Source organism: Myzus persicae, unplaced genomic scaffold (assembly GCF_001856785.1).
Source record: "Myzus persicae strain clone G006 unplaced genomic scaffold, MPER_G0061.0, whole genome shotgun sequence".
NCBI classification, from domain to species: Eukaryota; Metazoa; Arthropoda; class Insecta; order Hemiptera; family Aphididae; genus Myzus; species Myzus persicae.
Window position 1 is genome coordinate 148516 of NW_019101834.1, and position 26150 is coordinate 174665.

The 26150-nt window shown below is 34.6% G+C and overlaps 1 protein-coding gene across 3 annotated transcripts in view; it reads left to right on the plus strand.

The window, feature by feature from the left end:
- LOC111030554 (protein TANC2) overlaps positions 1-26150 on the plus strand; it is a 190475-nt gene that overhangs the window by 42789 nt on the left and 121536 nt on the right. For all 3 annotated transcript variants that reach the window (XM_022310097.1, XM_022310101.1, XM_022310100.1), the window contains exon 2: positions 21293-21491. In XM_022310097.1, the coding sequence (XP_022165789.1) occupies positions 21317-21491 (175 nt within the window). In that variant the 5' untranslated portion in view covers positions 21293-21316. The remainder of the gene's footprint in view (positions 1-21292; positions 21492-26150) is intronic.

Below are 26150 nucleotides of genomic sequence, written 5' to 3' on the forward strand. Positions count from 1 at the left end.
GCGAACGCTAATAAATCATAAGATATGTAATATAATTTATACTATCGCACATAATATATCGGCTACGACAACAACGGGTTCCGGGACGAAATGACTAAAAAGGATCTCATTTCACGTGCACACGAAAACCGGTAAATCGTTATATCCGCGTGACAACGTCGGTGTATAATAATAGTCGACGTTTGACTGACGGGACGCTCCGGAAGACGGTTTGAATATTATTTTGTTCGTTTTCATATTATTATTATTATTATTACTACTACTACTACTACTACTACTACTACTGCTCAGTAATCTACGTATATGTATATTCGTTTTTCTGTATTCTATCGCACAGGTTTAGCGAAACTATTTTTTCTATCGCTCGTGCCTTTTTCGAGCCATAAACGTGTCATGACATGTCGTTGTATAACATTACACGTATGTTTCCCGTCAATGTCGAGCGAAAATATTCAGCCAATGCCGGGCGACTCCAGTATTGGTGCAATCGGTATGTATTTACGTGATATTGACCGATAAATTTTGTCGTCGTATTTTTATAAAAGTATTTCAAAAAGGTGATAATTCGTTTATCGATCGCGATACTGAATATTACCGTTTGGTTTTATCGCCACCTTTTTCGAGCATATAGAGGAAGGCGGGAGAGGGCACGTGCGAATTACAAAAACGGTTTTTGCGAACGAACTAAGCTGGTAACGATATAGTTTCGGTAGAACGGTCGGACAAATACATTCTAAATATTTTCCGATTTGGTTTTAGGATTCAATCGGGGTTGAGGGGGGGGGCAGCACGTACGTGTTCAAAGTGCTTCGCAGTTATATTGCCTTATGAATATAAATAAAATAGTATCATATGAGTGAGTATTCTTGAGTCATTCAAGTAACACAGGATTATGATAAATAAATTAAACTTCACCCGCTTTGACCATCAATTTTAGTCACAGTCATTACTGCAGAGAATGACTGATTACCAACATTGACGCTAACATATATACACGCACGACGATCTGGATTAAACGAGATATCACAATACTAATATTCTAATAAACAATAATATACCGTCTGCTCAGTGCAAACGGCATTATAATACGTGAGAGCACAAACCTCGCGTGACACAAATATGCGTCTGATCAATAAAACACATTATATATAACAGAGTTCTATTTTTAAGCGAGACAACCGCATATAGAATTATGTATTTTAATTGGTTTTCTTCTCGATGAAATCGTTAAAATTCAATAAATGCATCCGGGTTTTGAGCTTACGCCTTAAATTATAGCGTTAGAAAATATGCTCTGCGACTTAATAAACCAAATCGAAACATTCTTTTTCGAGTCACATACAATTACCGCGTAAAAGAGGGCGGTCTTATGAGACCCAATGAATAAAAAACTTCCCACACGTTATTCTGTAGTCTGCACGTCATTCGTTTCGCGATTCGATAACGTCCAAACTTGGATACGTTAGGTACTTTAATATAGAATATAGCAGTAGACGGCGAAGACGCAATAAAATGTGTACGTGCGACCGGGTCGTACAGGATTTTCCCCGTCAATCGTTGGCCGAAAACTGTTGGTTTACGTACAACCGTTCTCGAGTATATGATAATCATAATTCATAGCGAAGTATATGGTGTGTCATCTACTTTTTTTTTCCGGTTGAATGATATTGAATAAAAGAATATTAAACTAAATATGTATACATAATATGCGTATATAATTATATACATATTTACTTACAAAAGTTAAAAATATTTTTATCTAGGCATTTAAAATGACAACTGAAAATATGCCTACCCTAGTACCCTGTTATCCACCATCGAAGCGATCAATAATATTATTATTGGAATCCAAAGTCTTTGATATATCCGATTTCGTTTAAAATATTATTGTCGTTGTTTAGATTCTAGACTTTTTTCAATCGGGAGAAGTTCACACGTGCTCTGTGCAAGAATGATCTTAATTCTGTAGATTTTCGACACCGTGAACATGTTTATAAGACATAGTTGAATAAACTATAAAAAACAATTATTATTGTCTGTTAGATAATAGTTAATTAAATTTCGATCGGTAATGAGGTGCAACGTATCAGACGAGATGCACATTTGTCATATTATGCAGATTTCTGCAGTTGCAATTGCAATATTATCTACATTATTCAGTAGTTCTGCTCAATCCGTTATCTAATAATCATGAATTTGTGTGCCCACGCAATAATAAACTTACCTATATATTATTTTAGAGTCGACGAAAAAAATGTTTTTGGTTGGACCGACTTTTACTAATCACGTGCGGAAATATGCCTGATAAAACTATTACAGCTGGTGCAGTATATATATCCGTTAATGAGACCGCTACAAAAATAGGACTTTAATAGTTTAACATGTCGAGTCTCGCAACGAGTGACGTTTTGAAAAGCAGCAGAATATCTGCAGTTTGGGGACGAATAAAAAAAAGTCGGAAACAGTAAACAAAACGCGTGTGACATATTGTACTAGATAATATCGTGCGTTCGTGACTTCTACAACACAAACATGATTTTGTGAACGAACTGATAAATATAACGATTATTTCGAGAACAGTCGAACGTCATAAACTCATAATATAAGCTGCATGCTAAATATTCACCGATCTCATTCACCAAAACAAATTTTTTTAAATTTCAACCGTAATTTTTGGACGCATTCAAAACTTTTTACTGGTTAATATAAATGAAAAAATATTATGTAATAAATATTTCTCAGTCGTTTGAATATTTTCAAATAGATAAATTAAATTTCACTCACTTTGACTACCTTTCAATTTTAGTATCGATCATTACCGAGAATAACTGCAGATTGTCAACATTCATGGTGACATGATTCACATGCACAATGATCTGGATTTGATTAGATATACAATACGAACAATAATAATATGAAGGCAGGAGAGCTAGTGCAGACTCATTATTATTGTACGAGCCTAAATTCACAGAAGAATCGTACACAGCTACGAGAAATTAGAACAATTATAATATGTCATTTGGTAATGCTGTACAATATGAATCAGACGAGAATCACGAGGTACACATTTGTCATTTGTAACTTTCATCTGCCATTATTGCACTGTCGACGATATTGACGCATATCCGTATATTGTACAGTCCTTCCACGTAGTCCGTCCTCATAACTAGTAATCATGAACATAATTTGTGTCCACGAAAATAATGAACTAATATTGTAGACCCGACGATAAAACGATTTTCGGTTGGACCGACTTTTACGCGTGCGGAAATAAGTCTACAGCAGCCGGTACGGCGCATATCCGGCATCGCGGCTGCTCCTGCTGCGAAAAAAAAAGGATTTAGGAAAGGTGGATTTTAAAAAACAACAAAATGTCTGCAGTTTGTCGACGACGTGATAGCAAAAAGCCGACAGCAGTGTTCGGGACGCTCGCGACTTGTCGAACGCGAGCTGCACGTGCAGGCGTCGGAAAGGCGCTAGGGTGGAAATAAAATAAATATAATAATCGTTTACCGCGGTCAGGATTTCGATTTCGAGACCCTTTGAGGGTGAGCGATGAGCGGTCGGGATAAGCGCACCGACTACGTCTTGCGATATTATTACCTACCTGTATATATACGTATACTATTGACATGCACGCGCGTCACCCGGGAAAAATAAATAAATAATAACGTTCCTGCACGCGTCGTCGGTTTAAGGAGGAGCAGGATGGGTCCGAACCACGAGGACCACCCCGCCGCGCCCACCCCGGACTCGGCGGGAGACACGTGGCTGACAACAACCGCAGACTCTTACGAATCGATAAACGAGACGAGATCGTACATTACAACGTGTGTGTGTGTGTGTGTGTGTGTGTGTGTGTGTGTGTGTGTGTGTGTGTGTGTGCGTGTGTGTGTGCGCGCGCCGCCTCCACAGTGATTGATGGCGTTACAAGAGCGCGAGATGGTAATAATAATAATAATAATAATATATTATATATTATATATACAAGGCATTAATTAGTCGGGGATGACGACGACGGTGACGGCGATGATGACGATGACGATGACGGTGGCGGAGAAAATCTCTGGACGGATTTCACTGGCTAAGGGCTGCGCACAGGATTATTATTATCATCGTCGTCGACGACGACTAAGGACGACGACGGAAGACAGTGGCGGAGAGGGGGGCACGCGATTATATTGTTGCCGTGCAAGGGGATTTCGACGAGAACGTGATTTACGGTGCGCAAAGTATATTATAATAAAAATATTGTGTTTATCGCGTACGTACGTATTATACGTGTCGCGTGTAAAATAATAATATATAAGTGAGGACGGGTGAAACGCAGTTCAGGTGTCGCATGTTGTGTATTAATATACATATCGTGTGTATACCTATATAGTGCAGTGTATCGACTGTGCCGTCGCTATATGCACGGAAAGGCGTTAATTTATCGACGACGGGCGAAAAAAAAATAATAATACGCCGATTAGAAAATAATGTGTTTCGTTTTCGACGTCCCACAGTCGAGCGGGCAATGATAATAACGTCACATCTATGATATATCATTTTTACGGCCCGTGGGTCGACGGTCATGTGTATATATTGCGTTGTTATTATTATTATTATTATTATTATTATTATTATGTCATGTTATTATTATGCACCCGACTACCGCGGTGCGTTCGGGCCCGGCTCAAGGGGTAGGTGAGATTTTAAGATTTTTGTACATCAGATGATTTTTTTTATCAAAATCCTGGCACCTATTCGTATGAAATCGCGTGTACCGAAAAATGAAAATATAAAATTTGGTCAGTACGATATCGGACAAAATATATAAAAGTGTGTAATACGCTTTCGGCGGACCGTCGATCGCAGCAAGTTGCTAATGACACCTAACGAGCTCAGAATTTATTTTATTTTAGTAATGTAAAAAAAATATTCGATATAGTATTTAAATGTATAAGGGGCGGCATAACTTAAGTTCGCCTAGGTGTGTCAAATCATTTGAGCCTCGTCTGGGTGCGTTTGAGATTTTACTCGACTTTTCGTCCGAATCCTACCCTCGGACCCTGTGACTGGACTAGACCTCGTCAATTTTCAGAGGAGGTTCAAATTACACAACACTTTACAGAGTCACGGGGCATCCATCGTATCACCAACGCCGATAAAATAAATGCATTGTCGGTATGTTTGCGTCTTTGGAGATATTATAGTGGACAGTATTATTCTATAATAACCTTATGCAAAACATTGCTGAACTTTATAATTTAATAAAGTCTGAGTTCGTCAAAAATAAGTTGATTCAAACCAAATGTTGACTCCATTAACATGCATTTTCGTTTATTTTATTGTATTTTAAACTTTTAACTCGAGCGCTACACGGTTTTAGTTAGAATTAAAGTTGAACAAAATGTCAAATAAAATAAAAAGCCATTTAAGTGTACTAATAAGATTTAAATTGATGAAATTGTGATTGTACTGGTTTTGATTAATTTATTGGTGGTTTTTTTGTTACCCGTGCTCGTCTAAAATGTCAGCAATTCATAAAATAGAGTTTCAAAAGTACCGACTGTTTAACATTTGCTAAATGAAATTGTGCTACAACTGCCGATTGGAAAAATCTTCTGATTAAGTACTTTTAAATTTTAACAAAAACATTAATACTATTCTTGAGAAATGATTAATTTACTGAGGGTGATTTAAATTTGATTTATCTGGACGAAACTCGTTAAGGAAGATAACTGGCACAATAATTATCTACACAAGACAATAGATGAGTTATTTTTTTATCTAGATAAAATAAAAAATGAATATCTTATTTTCTTGGACGATCTGAATTCGCGTGACATGACACGCTACTCGCCACACGTCCATATACACCATAAAAATAGTATAACAGCACGATGGATTATTAACGACAGTTTGGCGAATGATGTGAGTTTTATGGCTACTTATTTATCGGTTTTAAATTGGTCACAATGTTTAGTGAACTTATGCGAGGGGAAAAAATTAATAACTCCGACGAAATATAATGCATTATTTTATAAGGTTTGTCGTAAGAATTGTATTATAATAATAATAGTATTATTAAATATATTATAATATACTATGCATGGCCAATGCCTGTACAGCTGTTACAGACTACAAACTAAACGTTGGGCTAAGGGTTTCATCGTAACCTCAACAACAACTGGACGGCAACTAAAATCGTAACTACACTAATTATCACCATCACCATTCGATTCACTTTATATTTTTATCGATGCTTTACGGACGATTATTATTACTATTATTATTATTATTATTATTATTATTATTATTATTATTATCGATTGCGTATTGTCTGCAAACCAGATGCGATTTAATTACGCCTGAACACCTCGAACTGTATGTGTCTTATAAGTTATAACAGTTGTTATCGTTATTGATTAAACCTGTGCTTATTATATTTTGTATTTTAACAACATAATTCATTGCGATATCGATTACCATTATAATAGTTGTACACTATAATATTTTTGTTTACAAAGTTATGACAGTGCGTCGTAAGACTAGCCGATAATTATTATTTCCAGACTTCCAATTCTTAACTTTAGACTTGTTCGTCGTCATTATATTAATATCGCCTACGCATACGAACAAAGACACGAGATTGAACAAAAAACTATTCGAATGAAATATTGAGGTTGGAATCCGTTATCTGAACGTCGTAAGTTCATCGGTTGTCCATTGATTTTTGGACTCGTTCAGGAGGTGTCGTTTCATTGACGTGCCTATATTTTGTTAGGACTACTCTGTATTCGTGTTTCAAGCACAACTATAGGATTCAACTGGCCGTCTGACAACACCGACAAGTCGGAGTGTCGTAAGACTGCAGCTAATGCCGAAAATGCCCCCACGGCGTCCTATTATGAACACAAAACTAATTTTAATTGTTTAATATTTAAAAAATATTTTGCTTTTAAAGATCATATCGTTGTATTATTAAATAGAATAAATAAATTGCTAAGCATATTACTGACTACGGCACCATGGCTGGTTTATCAAAACATTTGTATTTACAACGTCCAACATTCAAATAGGTATAATTATAACGATACGAGCGATGTTGCATTTTTTTTGTTTTTATTTACGAGAATATATACTTATTAAGATTGTGTTTAATAAAATGTTACTAAAAATAACCAAATTTTGTTTGTTTACCATATTTTCCTGATAATGAGAATTGTTTAGTAAAAAGCACATTACCTATTTGATGGTATGGAAAAATAAATGTATAATAACAGGTATAGTATGTATACAGTATTCATAATTCATATGTATGTATATATGTATGAAATTAAAATTAAATAAATAAAATAAATAAATAAATAGTAATAGTTGTAAAATAAAGTAAATTAAAAGATTTCAATTGACAAACAATTACTTGATTGGGCAATATTACTTATAGATTTTTATAGTTTAATAATATATTAGTAGGCATGTAATATTTTAGTGCCATAATAATTTTTAACTACTATAAGCTTTCTTTTTTGTAGATTCTAAAAAAAAAAAACCAAAAATTGTTAATATTTTAAGATGTTTACTTCCGTTAGGTACTGCGTAGGTGAATTTATTAAATATGAAAATGAAGATAATATAAAAAAATGATTTTATTTACAGTTTGCTGTATTATTATGCACAAGCTTATTTATGTTTATGTCCTTTTTTTATTTTTTTTTTATTTATGTTATGTATATATAAAACACGTGCCTTAATACCTACTTACTTCAGTTATTATTATTTATTAATATATATTTTATTCAATTCCAATGTAACAGTATTGCGTCATTTTTCCCTTTCTCTAATAAACATATTTTGAATAAAGATACGTAGGGTTACCTTTATAATACCCTTACAAAAATTATCTCTAAAAATATTCACTTTTGAAATACTTTTAATTTATCAACTCAAAATTCCCCTAAGGCTTAGCCACCATAAAAATTGCAAACTATAAATAAGACAGCGATAAAACTTTGAATACACTTCATACACTTCCTCCATTAATATATATATATATATATATATATACATAATGTACCTATACATATAATATAACTTTGCTTATACGCTTTATAACGATTTGCTTGAGATATAAAATCGAAGATTTATCCAACAACTTTTTATATATAGATAAACTATGATACTATATAATGTTTAAGTACATAATGCCGTCGGAGAGAAACATTTTTAGGACCTACTCAATTAAGTCGAAAAGTTACCAATTGTATTTACATGCGAATTCCTGTTTTGGAAATAGCATCTGCAGCGGCGTGAGCTATATTTAAAAAATAATAATTATTATGCACCCATAACAAAAATAAACGGAACAAATAATTATACGGTCCTGAGGCGTAGTGTTTTATACGCTCGTTATGTATACATATATAGGGCAGGCATAAAATATTAACTCCAGACGTTATTCATTAAAATAATTATATATCAGGAACATTATTTTACGTATATATACCTTGCAGTTTTCTTCACACCACGAGGCTTAATAGAATTACGAAAATTCTTGAATTCCTCAATTAGAAGATGGCTTCAAAACAATTCAGATGCCTATATATAGGTACACCTAACTTGTTTTTGTTCACAAGCTGAATTATGTAAAGCCATCAAGTTTGGCGGATGATTATTAGTTTTCATCGTGAATTGTGTTTAAAATAAATCAAACCGTATATTCCATAATTTGACGGTCGACGGTGAGTGTCTCGTGGATATTCGCTAATTTAAAACTGTGGGAGATAATGCAGTTATAACCACTTATAATTAGTAAATCCCCGTGGGATCGTAGCATCCCCAGCTTATATTATATATATATATATATATATATGTATGGACGTGAGCGCAAGCACACGCGCATAATATGCTCTATTTATCCAAACAAACTTTATAATTGGACAATAGGTTAATTTGTTTGCAAACTTCAATTAAACACCTGCACGCGCATACGTTACAGTGGAAATAAAAGTCCATACGAACACCAAATGTCTACACGCAGGCGCCGAACACTCTGCAGCTCTGAGATTTTACGAGTACATTTTTTTCTTCCACGTCTCATCGTCGTGCGAAATTCTGACCGTCGTGACTTACGCGTTTTCTCGAGAAAGGAAAAGAAATCCACCTGCACCCGTGTCTTTACATGTGTGTGAAGCTGCCCCCCCCCCCCCGACTTTGTACAATCGTTTCGAAATCTATGCCAATATTTTGCAAATTAGTTGCAAATAATTTCAAATTAGTTTTTAGGATTTGCAAATCGATATTTTATTTTTGGTGAATTTTTTAGCCAGCCCCCCAACTTTGTCCGATCGTTTCGTAAATTTTACAAGTTTCTTGCAACCGAATGACTGGCGTTATAGAATACTTATGAAAAATTTTTTTATCATATATTTTTGTAATTTATTGCACAACTACTTTTTATGCATTGGTATGTAGATCATTTAATTTCGTTTACAAAAAATATATATATTTAAAACAATTTTTCATAAGTATTCTATATCGCCGGAGTCATTCGCGGTTGATTCAATTAATTTGCAAAATATTGGCATAGATTCGAAACGATCGGACGAAGTCGGGGGGCCAACTTCACTCACATTATCCTTGCTGCAGCAGAAACGCCCATCATCGGGGGGCACGTATGCAGACAGGGTTGATGTTTCGGTGGGCGCGAATGGGTGGAGGTTATATCGAACTGTGAGCGTGAAAACATTTTTCGTCGTGTACGTTGAAACTTTTAATTTGTCATTTATTTTGGTTACGATTTATGAGCCGTTACCCCTGCAAAGGACATTGTACTGTGCACGTGCCCGCCGGCCAGCCGTCCGAGTACGATATAACATACGTATTGGTACGATATGGCTGCGGGCAACAGCCGGCAAAGGACTGTGATGTCAAGCATCCGACCCGTTTCCCGAGACGTGGAAAATTTCCAGCGTTGGCGTAATCGCTCTCTTATCCTGCAGGGATTTTCGATACCGAAAACACATGCACGACCAACGAGATTTGTTTTTTAAAAAACTCGAAGAACGTTGTCGAACCCTCCCCTAAAAACAGTCGAAATGTTCGGAGATGAACGGATGAGTGACGCACATCGCAGTGTACCTAGTACATATACCTAGGTATACTGTTGCGTAGAAATTGAAATAAAAAATACCGAGAGCGACTTTGTTCTCGACTGTTTAGCATTCGAGTTGAAAAATACGCTGTTTTATTATAGTTACACATTATCATCAATTCACATCAATCACGACTGCTGTCAATTAGCTAATTAGCTGCGAAATGTTACAGACGAGTTAATAACAACACCTATATATAGGTTTACCTATACACAAAATATAGAAATATGAATACGCATTGATTATTTCGTAATACAGCATACAATATAATGTAATAATTTCAAAATAAACTCGTCTGTGCTCGGCTCATCGTAACTATATAATCTAATTAAAATGCACGTTTCTACTGAATTTATTGTTTATTTTTAATTAAATTTCCTTGCACAAAACGCCGAGGCTCGTCCATTCTTCTTGTCCAATCGTATGTGGTGCGCCTGCCACTTTATTTTGCCTGAAAAAGCACTGTTTGAGTACAATATCGTGTATAATTTCTATCGTGTAGGTACGTGTTTGTTCTACCTTTTGTAACACGATAGCTACAAACAAGTGATTTTTTTTTTTTTAAACATTTCATTTGGCATAGGATTAATTAAGTATATGATAATATCATTCTAGTTTTAAAAATACCTAATAAGTACCTCCTTTTTTTCAATTATTACAAAATATCCATCGTGATTTATACTCTGTAAACACAATAACCACAATGCATTTTGAAATCATTGGACGTTCGATAAAATTTATAACCTTGCGGTTTTTAAAGACGATAAGCCATTTTTCGATTTTGATAATTTATTTATTTGCGCTATTTTATCAATCGTTCCCATTCGTAGTTTTTATTGCGAGTTTACTGCACTACAATAAAATATAGGATATACCTAAGATAAATTACCAATAAAAAGTGAATAATACATTAGAGATTTCTTTAATTGTGTCATTTCAATGTACCTATACATCAAAGGTGGTCTAGGTATAGCTGCGAGTCGGCAGTTAGCTTTGCATCACGAATAGTTTTAGAAAAAATTGTTCATATATTTGTTACTATTTGTAATGATTATCCTATTTTATTTTTTTTATCTTAGATTTGAATTTTTCCGACAAAAGTCTCATCATAGGAAATATGTATAAAATTGCACATAACAAAAACAATTTGATATTAATTTTTGATTCTGTGCAATTTTGAGATTGTATGAAAAATCACTTTCGACGCTCACATCAATTATTTACTTAAACTCAACATTTCCACGTTCCTACCCAAATAGTTCAATTTTACATCACTTTCAATGTCAATAATAAATTACGGTTTGTTACTTAAGTCTCGAGCACTGTTTATCAGATCTTCAGAATATTTGTCGATTAATTTTCTTGATACTTAGGTCCTTTGTACAAACAAAAAAATGAGTGCTATATAGTAATAACAGTTTACGTTCATTTGCACATTTTGTTTGAATTGTATTGGACGTCAATTATTATTCAGACTCAAGAATGTTTCTTTGTGTCGTTTATGGTTTTAAATTTTTAATTAGGTAATCGACTTTTAATTAAAACTTAAATTATTTAAAAGAAACATTGAAACAATAATTATGCGTATTTTACGCACACAAGTACAGAATGTTCATGTATATTAATAATATAATTAATATTCATGCAACGGCAGTATTGTCTATACGGTTAAGTGTTATTTGTCAGATATAAACTAAAAAGTGTCTACGAAATAAATTACCCTCTAAAAAATGAAAGAATAAATTTAAAAAATCATATCTATAAACCGTTACTTTGTGCACTATTTAGTTTGCAGAAAGTTTTTACGTTAGAAGTCCCACAAAATAAAAAAAACAGATAATATGTCTGCACGAATATGGATGTATATAATATTTACAGAGTGATTGACCTATATTTGTTCCTTATATAATGAATGTATTCAAAATTCTGATTTTTGGAATATGGTTTCTTTGCATTAAAAATTCCAAAATCAGATTGTGAGTAATAAAATATGCATTATTGAAGAAGAAAAAATGGATGGCATACTTGGTGAATAAAATAACATAATTGGTTATAATAACATACGCGTTTGATGTATTTTTAAGCGATTATCGAAAACCATATTATGAATTCATTCACGTAGTAAAAAAATGTAAATTCGTTTGTTTTCAACGAAAGAGTTTGAACAGTATTGCAATACAAATATTTTTTAACGTGAACGTGATGATACATGGTGATTTTTCAAGCATGCTCACTCCCACTTTTACCCCTCTAATGGTGTATTTATTCTAATTTCTAAAATCTATAACACCGTAGATATTTTTGTACGTCACGTGCAGAATGTCCAATAGCAATAAAAAATTTCATTTTTTCAAACTAGAATCTCCGGTTTTACTGCACATTTTGAAAGCCTTAATCTGGTTAATTTTGTGAAAATTCTGAGGCATAATATAATAAATCTAAATTCTGACGATTAAAGTTTCCGAGTTATTAAACCTCGTGCACTAAATAAAATAATACGATGATAGGTGTTGAAGATAAGCGGGCAGGTATTATTATTATTATTATTTTTTTTTTAAATTTAATTCAAAATATTATATGACACTACATCATTTGTAAAAAATCGTTTTTTGATAATGAGTATAATAGACTAAAATATTACGTAATACATACCTACTCGTATTTGATATTTCACGCAAAACCAATATCAAGTTCTACTATCCCATGTACGGGTAGTATGTGCACTGTGCACTAACACTGCACGATTATTACTCGTTAATCGACTTAAATGTATGAGTATTTTCGAAAATCTGCTTGACGATTTACTGAAAAAATGGACAACGCCGGCATGTTATCGGCTAGAAAAAATAAGCCTTCGTCGCCTGCGTTCACAAACGGACGCCAATCCAAACATTTTAAAACCTATTTTTTTTACATATTTTATATCGCGAGCGCCCGTGATCAAATGGTAACCTCATGCTCGGCGAATCGCCCTGTACCTACACAAGACGTATTTTCCGCGATGTGATTCACGCACAGACTGTATACGGCCGCAGTGCTTGTTGGAACCTAAAAGTTCTATGCTAAATTATATCGCACGGTTTCCGTCTACCGAAGTGCACGGGACAAAGTTAGCGTGCGGTGCTGCAGTGTTGTACAGCGTAAAGATATTTCGCCCCAGAGACGAAATAAAATTGAAAACTTTTTACCAATAACTTAATGCTCGTACATAAATAATTCTCTATACGGCGGCGGCGGCGGCCGTGTGAGTTACGCACACACATATTATTATGTACGTTGTACGTTGTATTGGATTTATCGAGTGCAGTGCGATGTGCGCGAAGTTACTGTAGAGATTCGCATCGGGTCTCTCGTTAATTAATTACATCGATCGGCTTGTTGAGCTTATTTACAGAAAAAAAAATTTATATATATATATATGCTAAACAGTATGTATAGGAGGCGCCTGTATAGCTAAACTGTATAGTGCGAGCGACGACTAAAAACTGTAAGTGACGACGGTTATTTGCCCCAACAAATATAATTGCGTTAGCCGACACGGGCCGAGGTTCGAGTGTTTTATGCGGAGACGGAGAAAAAAAAGCTCTATTACGTTTTTCATATTGCTCCGGAAGAGATGACAAATAAATAAGATTATAAAATGATATATATATATATATATAGGGATTTTCTGCGGGCTATATTGTCAAAGACGGTTATTTTTAATCTGTTTATTCGTTTTCCTTGAGTTTATATTATTTGGTCTCTGCAGTCGGCTAAATGCGAAATTAAAAATAATATACCATCGCACGTATATATATATATATATCACGTATTTGCATAATAATAACGTGCGAGTAGTTACCCACATTGTGTACACAGATACATTGGACACGGGTGGCGGTGTAGGCACTCGATATTTTATTGGAAACATTTTAAAAAGCTGATGTTTATCGCGTTCACGCATACGTCGTTTTAATATCCGGTTTGACGTTTGAAAATCCAGTTCAAACGGTCTTTCGCAAAACGGGAAACAAGTGCTGACTCGACTCGTGAATTATGGTCGATATATAATGTATACGACGGCGGATGCTGCGTGAAAAAAATCTAATATTTTCTGTGCGCCATTATTCTGTATATACAGCGATTTCTGCACATTGTGTATTTTTTCAACTTTAATTAATAGCGTACGCTTGGAAATGATTGAATTTCGTATTGAATTCCGGCCTAGAGTCTGTCGTGTTGGCGCGCAGACTGCATGTCGACCAACATAGGACCTCACAACTAATGTAATCAAAAACACCCTTCTATGAAACTTTGCTGGAAAATTTTACCGAGTCCGCGGCCGGATTAAGCTCCATCGTGGGTTTGGCGAGGCACATCGTTTTTAATAGCCTGCCGTCAGGGCCGTCCGAGAAAAATGTTCCGACATTTTCAACTATTTTGTTTATATAATCCAACAAAATGTGGGTAGGTATATTGAATAATATTTTACATTACAGAAAATACGAGTTTATTCAATCTTTAGTGTTCAGACTTATTTCGTAAATTACAATAGTTCCATTAAAAGTTGTGCTATTCACATAAAAAAAAAAACATCTAGTGTTAAAAATAATAACTTAGTGTACGACGTTTATCAACGACTATTGTTATACTGCAACTGACCGCGATAGCAGCGCTATTGTCTATATATTTCATGTACATTGGCTCAAAACGATAAACAATATTGTTTTTAATTTGGTGAACTTTGGAGCATTATTATCACTATATTATTACTAGAATGAAAAGCCATTATTTGGCAAAAGTCACTCAATTTCCTACAGACATACCTCACCTATTATCAGGGTTTAAAGTGGGAAAACATTTCGGGAGGGACTAATGTCTCCATATAGTTTTAAGCGTTCCATAGATAATTGTATGGATGATGCCTGATGTATAAAATCTTAATTCGTTAAAGCGGACTCTTTTTAACAGCCGTCAGAGGTGGGGAGACTGAGTCCTCCTGCCCCCCCCCCCACTTTAACCCCTGCCTATAATACATTCGTCCAGTATCGTCTATCATATCAATGGCGATGATACGATATAAGACCTCTCAATAAGAAACTCGTGTAGCATCTCACGTGTGTATCCATGTCTCGTGACGTATAAGTTGTAGACAACTTTGAGATAGCTCACGGTTCTCACTAGAACTATACGACTGTATAATATTATTGTACGTTATTGATCGTGCAACTTTGATATTTCATCTTAAAACGTCATTACCTACTACGACGGGTAACCGCAACGGTCCTGAGAATACCGCGGTTAGGTAGGTGTATTTTTTCTTTTCTATCATAATAATTACGTGCGTTTAAGCACTTAATAAATAACAATATAATATGTATACAGTTGCGGATCATTTCACCGAACTCGACCCATGTCTGTAGGACATATTTTAAGTTGTGTACAGAATTGTTTAGGTTCCTACGTCAATTATAATATTTCGACAGTTGTTATCTCACTCGCATATATTTATATAGCTCCGGCTACGTGTCATAATACACGCGAATAAAAGGGAAGTCGGCTATGTACACCGTGTTTTTGTGAATGTCTCGCCTCGGTCGGATAATTAAAATGTAATATAAATTAAAACCACACTAAACAGTAATGGGGCCCAAAACAAACGACCTCGGCTAATTCTATGCTCGCCCTCGTTAGTCGTGTGTTTTTTCAGCTTAATACATTTTTAAACTGTTTCTTTGCGGTTGCTCTTACAAGTCATATTTCGTATAACCTTATGCCATATACGCAGTGTGGTATAATAATAGTGTATTATGTACATTTAATAATTATAATTATTTAGTGTTGTATGAGAGACAGTACCGCACGTCTTGTCGGAGAGCGCATACGAAGTTTGCATTTCGGTTTTCGAAAAATGTTTCCTACAAATTAATACTTACACTTGAAACGAAATGCAATGTAAGAGAAATTATTTGAAGAAAATCTTCAATTGTGGAACAACAATCATTAACGAACGCTTAATGAATGGGTTTTACGTTTTTTTCTTCGCTCATTAAATAAATAAACTCGATTCGTAAGTAGGTAAGCACTTATAACTTATAACAGCTTAGGCATACACTAATTATCAATTGAAAGTGTTTTAATAGATTCCTAATCGACTTTCACGCTTTAAATTCATAACGTAAGAATATTGATTTATGTGCGCGGACAATTGCTTCGAACACTTGTTAGGCACAATACAATTAAAAATAACGACATGAATTCCATTAATAATACAAGTTGTAGTGCCAAGAAGATTGGTTATTTTCATTTCATTAGAAGACTAAACAACCACATAAATTGTAATACGTGATAAATTATCAGTTTATATATATATATTTATTGTATATAATATGGTTGATAGTTAATATACTTAATAGGTAGTTACCTATTTGTATTTGATAATCTACTTATAGTTATTTATTCACTCGTCCCAATTAATGTTTTTATACGTTTCGAAATTGTAATATACATAATGTGATTGGTACTTAACAGTTATTATATAGAATTTATAATGATCGACTTATAACTATTTATACATATTGCAATTAATATTTTTTAAACTTTAGTTTTATGAAGGATTTACCTACTCACAATTTTTTTTTAATCACACAAATGTTATAATTATTCATAACAAAAAAATCCAAACTATTTGTCTCATATATAAAAATATGCACTGTACAACAGTATCATAATGTCATGTTAATACGTTGCTGTAACGATTATCAATATCAAAATTTGCAAATTTATTTTATAAAACTTTTTTTATCTACTTTATTTTACTCCGGTTTAATTCTACTTGAATTCTACTAAAATATAATTTCCAAGCAATTTACTGTAATTTTTTTGTACCTAATTGTTGTAGAGTTCTATATACACATTTGTGTTTTAAGCACGGTCCATCGATCCGTATACCTATCACAATTTAATATAATAACAGCAAATTTTATACAAACACGATATTATGATTTTTACAGGAGATGTTTTCCTTTGTACGCTTTTATATCAAAGGGATAAATAAATGCAAACTCTCTAAAACATTGATGTATGATTTTTTTTTTTTTTGTTACACTTCGAGCGATAAAAAGCAACTACCAGCCCGGAGGTAATCCTCGTGATGTTATAATAGAAACTAGGACAATATACATTATGATAAATAATAATAATAAAATATAACTTAATATCGCACAACAATATCCCTATCATGTAACAGTAATAAACATTGTATACGCTTATGATGTACGCGCTGTTCGGTTTAAGGTGTGGGCGTGCATAAAAAACGAACGAGAATATTACAATAATAGTGGTAATAATAATAATAATAATATCGAACGCATAATAACAATATATAGGTAAAATATAGGTCCGTGCATTTTGATTTCGAGTCACGATGACGGTGGTGCAAAAATAACCTCCACGACCACATAAGTAACTCGTGTTTTTTATTTATTTTTAATATAATATCATATCGTATAGTATATAATACCCATCGGCGTGTAAAAAAAAAATGACGACGTGATTTTGTCCGATTATCATTCCGCGGGCGTATTTTTAAATCCGTCGGATTCGCCGTCAATTCGCGTCAATAGTATTTGAAAATGATTTACACTTCTAATAATGCGCAACTCATTGCGTCCGCGAAGTTAATCCGTCGCGCCTAACCATATACCGCATGCAACGGCCAGGACGAGCGGTAACCATAATTAATAATAATAATAACCGATCGAATGACCCGCCACGACGGATTTATACGGTTTCGGCGAAGTGCAGTAGTGTATAGGTATATACCGGAGATGAAAACCGCAAAAACGATACCATCGCGGGCGTGTTCGTTAAAAACGAAACCGACACGCCGAGATAATTAATAAAGGAAAAAATACCCACGAAATAAGAAGAAAGAGAAAAATATATACTACGCAGTATGTATTATTATATTATTTTTCATCGCCGGCCAATCTCTGTTTTTCTCAACTTTTTTGTGCGGCCGAAAACCACTATTGATAGGAATAATTTTGAAAGTCAGCAAGCCTCTGGACATTATATTATATTATTAACTCTATGGGTGTCACAAGTTCTTAATTTTCAAAAATTAATTTTCACTAAAATGTCACGAGATAGGCCACGACGACATTTCGAGTATAGCATCGAGCATATAATATTATTACAATAATAATATTACGTCTAACCTCAAAACTAACAACACGAGCGTCTTAAACTAGTGAATGACGCGGTAATAACCGTTGAAAATATTAGGACCACGGTATATAACATATATTTCACACGCGTTGGAGTGGCAGCGTCGGTATTTCCGACTCCGTTCCGAAAAACGAGTGAGTTTAAATACGTCTCGCGGAGGGAGAAACGAAATAAATAAAAATCACCTCACTGCTTGACACGACACTGTTTCCTGTGAGTCTGCAGGGTGCTATGGCTGGTGTCATATTATTCGCTCGGCTGCACCGCGGGCGGATTTATTATAATTATTATCGCGAGGGTCGAGCGTACTTTTATAATAATATTTTGTATACGCGATAATAGGATGAATGATAATAAATAATAAGAAATACACCGTCGACGACTTGACGGAAAAAAAATAACAGTTACGTCGACGACAGTCGGTGATCGTCGTCTGCGCGTATATTAAATATTATTATTATAGGTAGGCGTGCTATACATATTTGCTATGGCGATGCTGTGCAACTGGGTAAGAACCTTGGGTAATATATCCTAAATAATATATTATCCTTATAATATCGTGTATTATTAGTCATAACTTATTACATACTCCGTAATGTGACTTGTCGTCCACAGCGTCCGCTGAAGGCGCGTGTCATATTATATTATTTCCGGTGTGCCGGTATTTATTATTATATATTTACGCGATTGATACGACGATTGATACACATCCGGTCTATCCACCGAGGCGGCAGTGGGTCGAAAATTTGTTTTCATTATTATTACCGCTAGTCGTATATGATATACACTATAAAGTTTGACCACCACCACCTGTACACATCATTGTGTTATCTGTGTTCGTAGTGGCCGGGAACCGGCTTTCCGGCTAGTTAATATTATAGCCTTTGCGTCCGTTCGTGTTGTTAATATTTCTAACTAAAGAGTTCTACCAGTTCTGGTTCATTAAAACACTAATAATTACCTGTTGAAAAAAAATGTATAAATATGATAAATTACTTTATGATACAACGATAAAAAATAAATAAATAAAAAGTTGAAATTATTTTTGTATGTGGGCAATATATTGACGCACTCGTGGTTACGAATTTAACATTTCAACCTATTGTAGATTTGGATCTAGGACGATTCGCCTTGGCCGTTATTGGTTAAATGTCCTTAATGCGAAACGACCACCACTATTTGTCCCATTTCGTGTAGATATGGCTAAACATTTACGTATTTTAAAGCCCGCACTTTTATTTATTTATTGTTCACCGAATTCAATTCAGAAAAATGTTTTCTCTGGTGGTTAGTTAAAGGTATAGTCATTCGGCTGATGACACTTTAAGTTGCGAAAACGAAATAAAAATGATAACACATACGAAGCCCTGTGGAAATTGAACATTTCACAGTGAAAATTGAATTTACAAAATCAAAAGTATGTTATTAAAAAAATATTATATTGCATTTCTGTAGAATGTACAAACATTTAAATACAATAACAAACGTTATTTTAGTAAATGTAACAGCTTAGTGTACGATGTCTGAAATCTGTAATATATTTTCGTTAAGAAAATGTATATTTTTTTAGGATTGATCAAATAAATATTATTCATACCTACGTAATATTAAAATTATAAATAGAAATGTATTATATTATATTAAGTTATTTATTGAAAAAAAAAATAATATAAATACGCCTCCTTTGTTATCGTTAAAACGAGGTGGTGTAATACCGCGAAGGTTTGAGTGCAAAAAAAACTTCCAGTCATATCTAATGTACACATTATTTTGAAATGATGAAAACAAAAAGACACAATTAATGCTATTTTAATTTTTATAATCGTTGCTATTCGAACAATTTTCCATTTCGAGAACCGTATTGTATTATCACAATAATACCCCCACGCAGTCACACCTGTATAGAACTCACCATTATACACAATAAAAATTACAACATAATATAATGGTATTTTTTACTCGTGGATAGGTGGTATGAATAACAAAATTGCCTGAGTGCTTGAGTGGCAACCGGGGCTCAAAAGTCGGTACTTAGTGCGGTAGAAAATTTAAAAATATTTCGCTTTTAAAGAAATCAAAACATGCAATAATACACGCGAGTTGAAAATATATACGTCACGGCCGCCGCCGCCTGCACCGTGCCATAAAATATAAATGAATCATCTTCATACCGACTACCGTACCTATGTACTTAGGCGTGCAAACTTTGCATACTAAAACGCCAACGCGTAATGACGTTACAACGTCAACAACTTTGCCTACCCGGTTTATGTACATAATATGCATTGTGGGATAGCGGGACATTATATAGTGGAACTAAGGAATTGCGGTTTTTTTAGGAATAAAAAAAAATAGCTTATTTGCTAATCCCGGACATGTACCTACCCATAGCTGTCCCTCCGACAAGTTTCGTCCGAATCTTTTAGGTCGATCGGTAATCGAGTAACAGACATCCAAACTTTCGAAGCGATGATAACGTCAGCGAACCATTTGTTTTGTCTCTTTGACTCGCGAGCGTAACGTTGAAAATTTGAGTTAGCAAAACCAACCTTGTGCTGTGAGCATTAGTATCAGACTAAATTGACCCATTATCAAACTGAAATTTAAGAACATTATGCAAGTGTGTTCGTAAGTTGTCTTTTTTTAGAATTATTTGAAGCGAGATGGGCGCATGCTTATTTTTAGTAATATTTTTCGTACTCGTAACTTGCATATTGATAAATTTGAATATTGTACGAAAATCCAACGTGCGAACACAGTTGTTAACGTTCTTAGCTTTGATAGATAGCTCTACATCGTAGGGTTGGTTCGACAATGATGATTGATGGGTCAGAGAGGGTGAAAGAAGGTGGTCCAAAATCCTCTTTGCATGATATTATCATTATGATTTACGGAGGGATGAGAGATGAGATGGTAATGATTCCGTCGTGTTTCAGCTGATATCCGAAGGCACGGCCGCGATGGACGTCGACGGCGATGACGATTACGTGTTGACGCCGTTGCAGGCCGAGACCGAAGATCCGGAACCGGATATCCGAGACGAAGACGGAAGCGACAACGCAGCTGACGACACGGGAACGGCGGCCGACGACTACGTCCAATCGCTGGTCACCATCGAGTCCAACTGGGCGAACGGTAAGTGATGTGTTCAAATCCGAATAAGTTTGACTGTTTTCAGGCGTGTAGGTCAACAGCTGGGCTGAAAGTCCACGATATCTATTAGCATTTTTGGGCGTACGTCCCGATAGCGAATTTCAAGTGTTTTCACCGCCGGTCGACTATGGGGTAGACATTCTTGAAAATTAACCCTAAAAGCGTTCACGCGGGGTGGTATATCAAACGTCGTATATCGTCGTAATTCGTCCCAAATCGAATTAGGAAAGGTAAGAAAAAAAATAATAATCCATCGGGTCATACGTCTTGCCTTGTCGGTAAAATACGACTGAACACGGTCCTTATACCATCGCAGTAAAATATTGTTCGTATTTCGATCGAACACGGTGTCTTTTTTTCTTTGTTCCGACATTGCCAAATCCAATCGTCTTTGTAATGCAAAGGATTTGTAACATTGTTGTATTATAAGTTACTGTCTGCGTTTAAAGGTTTTTATCCGTAGATCGTGTCAACATAATAATATATTGCACATAGTTTGTCGTTTTATGTTTTAATGTTTATACATTTTATCAATGTAATACGATCTTACCGCACATCGTATAACGCAACACACATTTTAGTTATTACATCGTCTGATATTTTGTAACCAATAATTTAATGATTTGTTATACCTATTAATCATTTTGAATTAATTAGTTATAACTTACATAATAAATTTTTCACGCTAATCTCGCATACAAACAGATATTTAGTAGCGTCATTATTTTCTCGAATGAATAAACAAAAATAATTAATTTGGTGGATTGTAATATTTAAAACGTAACTAAGTTTGGGTGCAACTCGTAATCAGTTACAGATTTCCAAGTCACAGTGTATTGTATTACGTAATCTGCAGTTACAACTTAATCGAGTGACTTGCTCATCCCCGGTTGCATATCATCAGAAATATAAATGAGAAGATTTTTCGTAAATTGATTCCAACTTGTGTGACTTTTCCTTATTAAACAAAAGATATATTATACCTAACAACGTTATATTGTGTTCAGTTGTATTGGATGTTTTTTTTTTTTGTCAACAACGAGCCCTTTGTGAACTAATAAGTGTTCTCAATCGGTACAATTTTCGAAAGCCAAAAGCCATACTTATATTATATATATATATATATATATGTATAGGTATGCGTCTCCAACGGAGGATTTAACTGGCGTTCAGTCGGTGAACGCAGACGCCTTTATTTTGTTCTATAAAATGTAAGGGCACAAGTAAATTACAGCACAAAGGTTATTTGTAAAAGGTAGGTATGTCGAGGATAAGTCTTCCCCGAGGCCACTTTGGTGTTTTTCCGAGTACACATCCTTTCAGTCTTAAAACCGTCACTGCGCGTATGCCTCCTAAATTAATTTCACCCAAATATTACGCCACCCGACCATGGAAATTTCTCTCCCGTCGCAGCACAACGCACACGGAGTTTTCCAATTATCATTTGAGTACAATTTTGAGAATTACCATTGCGTGAATTCGTACGCGGTGCACGCAACTCTCTTGTGTTGACATATCATGTTAAGCCCCGCGCAAATCCCGTTTTCGAGGTATCGCCGATGTCAGGTGCCCCAGTACCCGGTACTTGGTATACACTCGGTACTACGCTCGTTTAAATTGGGTCTATATTATTGCAATATATAACGCCGTGCGTGCAGGTATACGAGCGTATTTTACTATTTTGTGTCAAACGGAGAAAACCATATTTACCCTATACACGACTACGTACATTGGCCAGCTGTTTTTTCGCGCAGTTCAAAATACGAAATGCTGGGAAAAAGTATTATTCGTTGTATTATTCTCCGTCCGTCTGTCGGGTTCGGATCGCTCTCGTACGGCCGTTCAAATACGACAATAATAGTGAAGGCGCGCGAGCTTATAAATTGTTGTGTGCGTACAACTCGGCGCACTATACACAGTTGTAGGTTAGGTATATGCATCATGCACCGTGACTTTTTATAAATCGAATAACACGTGATAAGTCCTGCTGCAGTCGGAATTGAAAGGCTTAAAAGCCTAGAGATTTTCTTTTGTTGTATTTTTACACTGCTCTCGAGCCGAACCGAAAAATTGTTTTTTTTTTTTTTTCATATCCCACCGGAACGTCGGTCTGTATAGCCGTACGGACTACAATAGCTTTAAAATACTAATGATTTATTGTTTCTCGCACATCACTCCTGCTGCTGTCTCCTGCAGTCACAACTGCACTGCAATCACGAATAAGTAATACGAGATTTCGATATCGCTCGAAGCATGCAAAGTACATGATGGTGTTCTATAATAATTGAATGATATTGTCCGTGTACAGTCGTATATGGATGTTATTAATTAATAGGGAACGGGCTTATATGTGAATACATATTTTTATTAAAACAAGATATTTAAGATTCGATAAGCTATGTTCATGATTTAAATCATTCCTATTAAAATGACCCTACTTTAGTTTTACATGTTTTGGTATAATTACATATTTTTACATATTTCACTAATTTGTAAATATTTTTAAACATATTTTATCATCTTATTTTATAATTAGTAATTAATGTCGTCTTACGACAATTATTGTAAGTTGTCGTGGCCTGGTATAGCACGTTGGATGTATTTAGTCACGTTCGGTTTCTGAGTGCGAGCATGAGCCGGTATCACAAGTTCTCGGATGGGTGACCACCCGGGTTTTTAATTTGAGCAGTCACGTGTTCTAACACACCGTACCTTCCCCGGCAGTAATAAACGCACTAAAACTTACAGACAGCTAATGGCCGTATAGTTGCAGAGGTGACAATAAGCGACACTAAACATGCACAATAATAACTAAGTGTACTTCGTTCATAATATTATATAAATGTCCCTTTATTATTTGTCGCTTGTACTGTACCACTCTAATTATCTTGACAATGCCGCAGCATGCGCTTAAAATTCGATGATAAACGCTTATCACTATTATTCAGAAATAACATTTAGATTGGTTCGGTAGAACGACCGTTTTTCTAATAAAAAAAAATTGTAATATTAATATATTGTAAACCTCCAAAATTATAATAATCAATCCGAACTTATTACGTAATCGACTCCAACCCGATTCGTATTATGGTAATAAACTAATAACTAATAACTGTTTAAAATATTACATTATCATATAGGTACTATGCGAAGTTTATCCAACTATCAAAAACTATATTATGATATAGTAAGATGAGTTTGTGTTCCATTTGTCCGTAATGGAAATGATAACAATATTAAATCCCAGAAGTTTAAAAATATTGTTGTTTTTTATCATTCAAATGACTTTCTTACCAACAATATGACAGAAAATTCGAAATTGTTTTAAGAAATCGATTTTCCGGCTGCATTTGCAATATGCATGTATACCTACGCTTTAAATACAACGTGCGTGTATATTTTTGCCGCAGTCACGTGTATTTTAAATTCATCAAGATCAACAATTTTTTACAGCAAGAACGGTTCACAAAAATAATTGTAGGTAATATTTTTACCAATGGACAAAAATAACATGAACATAACTACTGAATAATATAATATAGAATTGTTCATTAAACCGTAAGATAGCGCACTCGTTAAATATTTCACATGGGACCTTTGATTCGCATTATGAAATAATACGAACATTTTATCGATTAACGATAAAATAAGTATTCTATTGTGATATTGTTGTGTATGTGTAAATCGGGAAGGTATGAACATTTTTCGTAATTATATAATGCGTTATACGTACACCTACATTTTACATAACACATACCAGGTATACGCGAGATATTCATTAGGTACTGCTTTTCACGCAACTCGTTCAAAACCTATGTCATAAATAGTACATGGTATCATATTGCAATTTATTGATGTATGGTAGGTATACTAGGAAGAACGAAAAACCAATAAAATTATTGCTTTAAAAAAGTAAATAATACATCATATATGGTATACGTAACGCGTGTAAGACCACCGTTGGTCAGTGTGCATAATAAATCTCTGCCCGCAAGCATAGATATATAAACATATATTTTTTTTAAATATTCATATGTTTTATTGACGTTATTCGAAAACAATCTGTACGTACTAGGAAACCGGAAAAATGAATTTCGATGTACATTTCGGGTGTTGTATGGAACACTTTGTTTTGATTGCGAGAAATCGCACGAACCGACTAACTGTAGTTCATAATACGCTACTGAAAAATTCACCCTCGACAGGTCTTTCGCGGAAAACGCGCCGAAAAAGTATATACTTTTCGCATCACATCTGTAAGTAAACAATCCGATAACTTTATCGGATAAGGATAAATACATTACGTACGAAAAAAAAAACGTCCATCAACCTACGTCATTCGGAAATATAAAAAAAAAAAATTTTAAAGTAAATAACCTGCACACACGTGTACGCATGCGTGTGGGTCTTACCAAACGAGCTTTTATAAGTGCTATATGCGCCTATACATAGTAATATTATCTATAATATAAGACAACTATACAGGCGCAACTTCGTTTCACAATTTTTTTTTTCGACTCTCTGTCTTCTTCTCTCGCTCGTATTGTTTCACTTATTTCACTGTTAGACACTAAGGAAAAAATTATACACAACTTTAAGTCGTTGCAAAACGACATATTTGGAGAAAAATATAATTTTCTC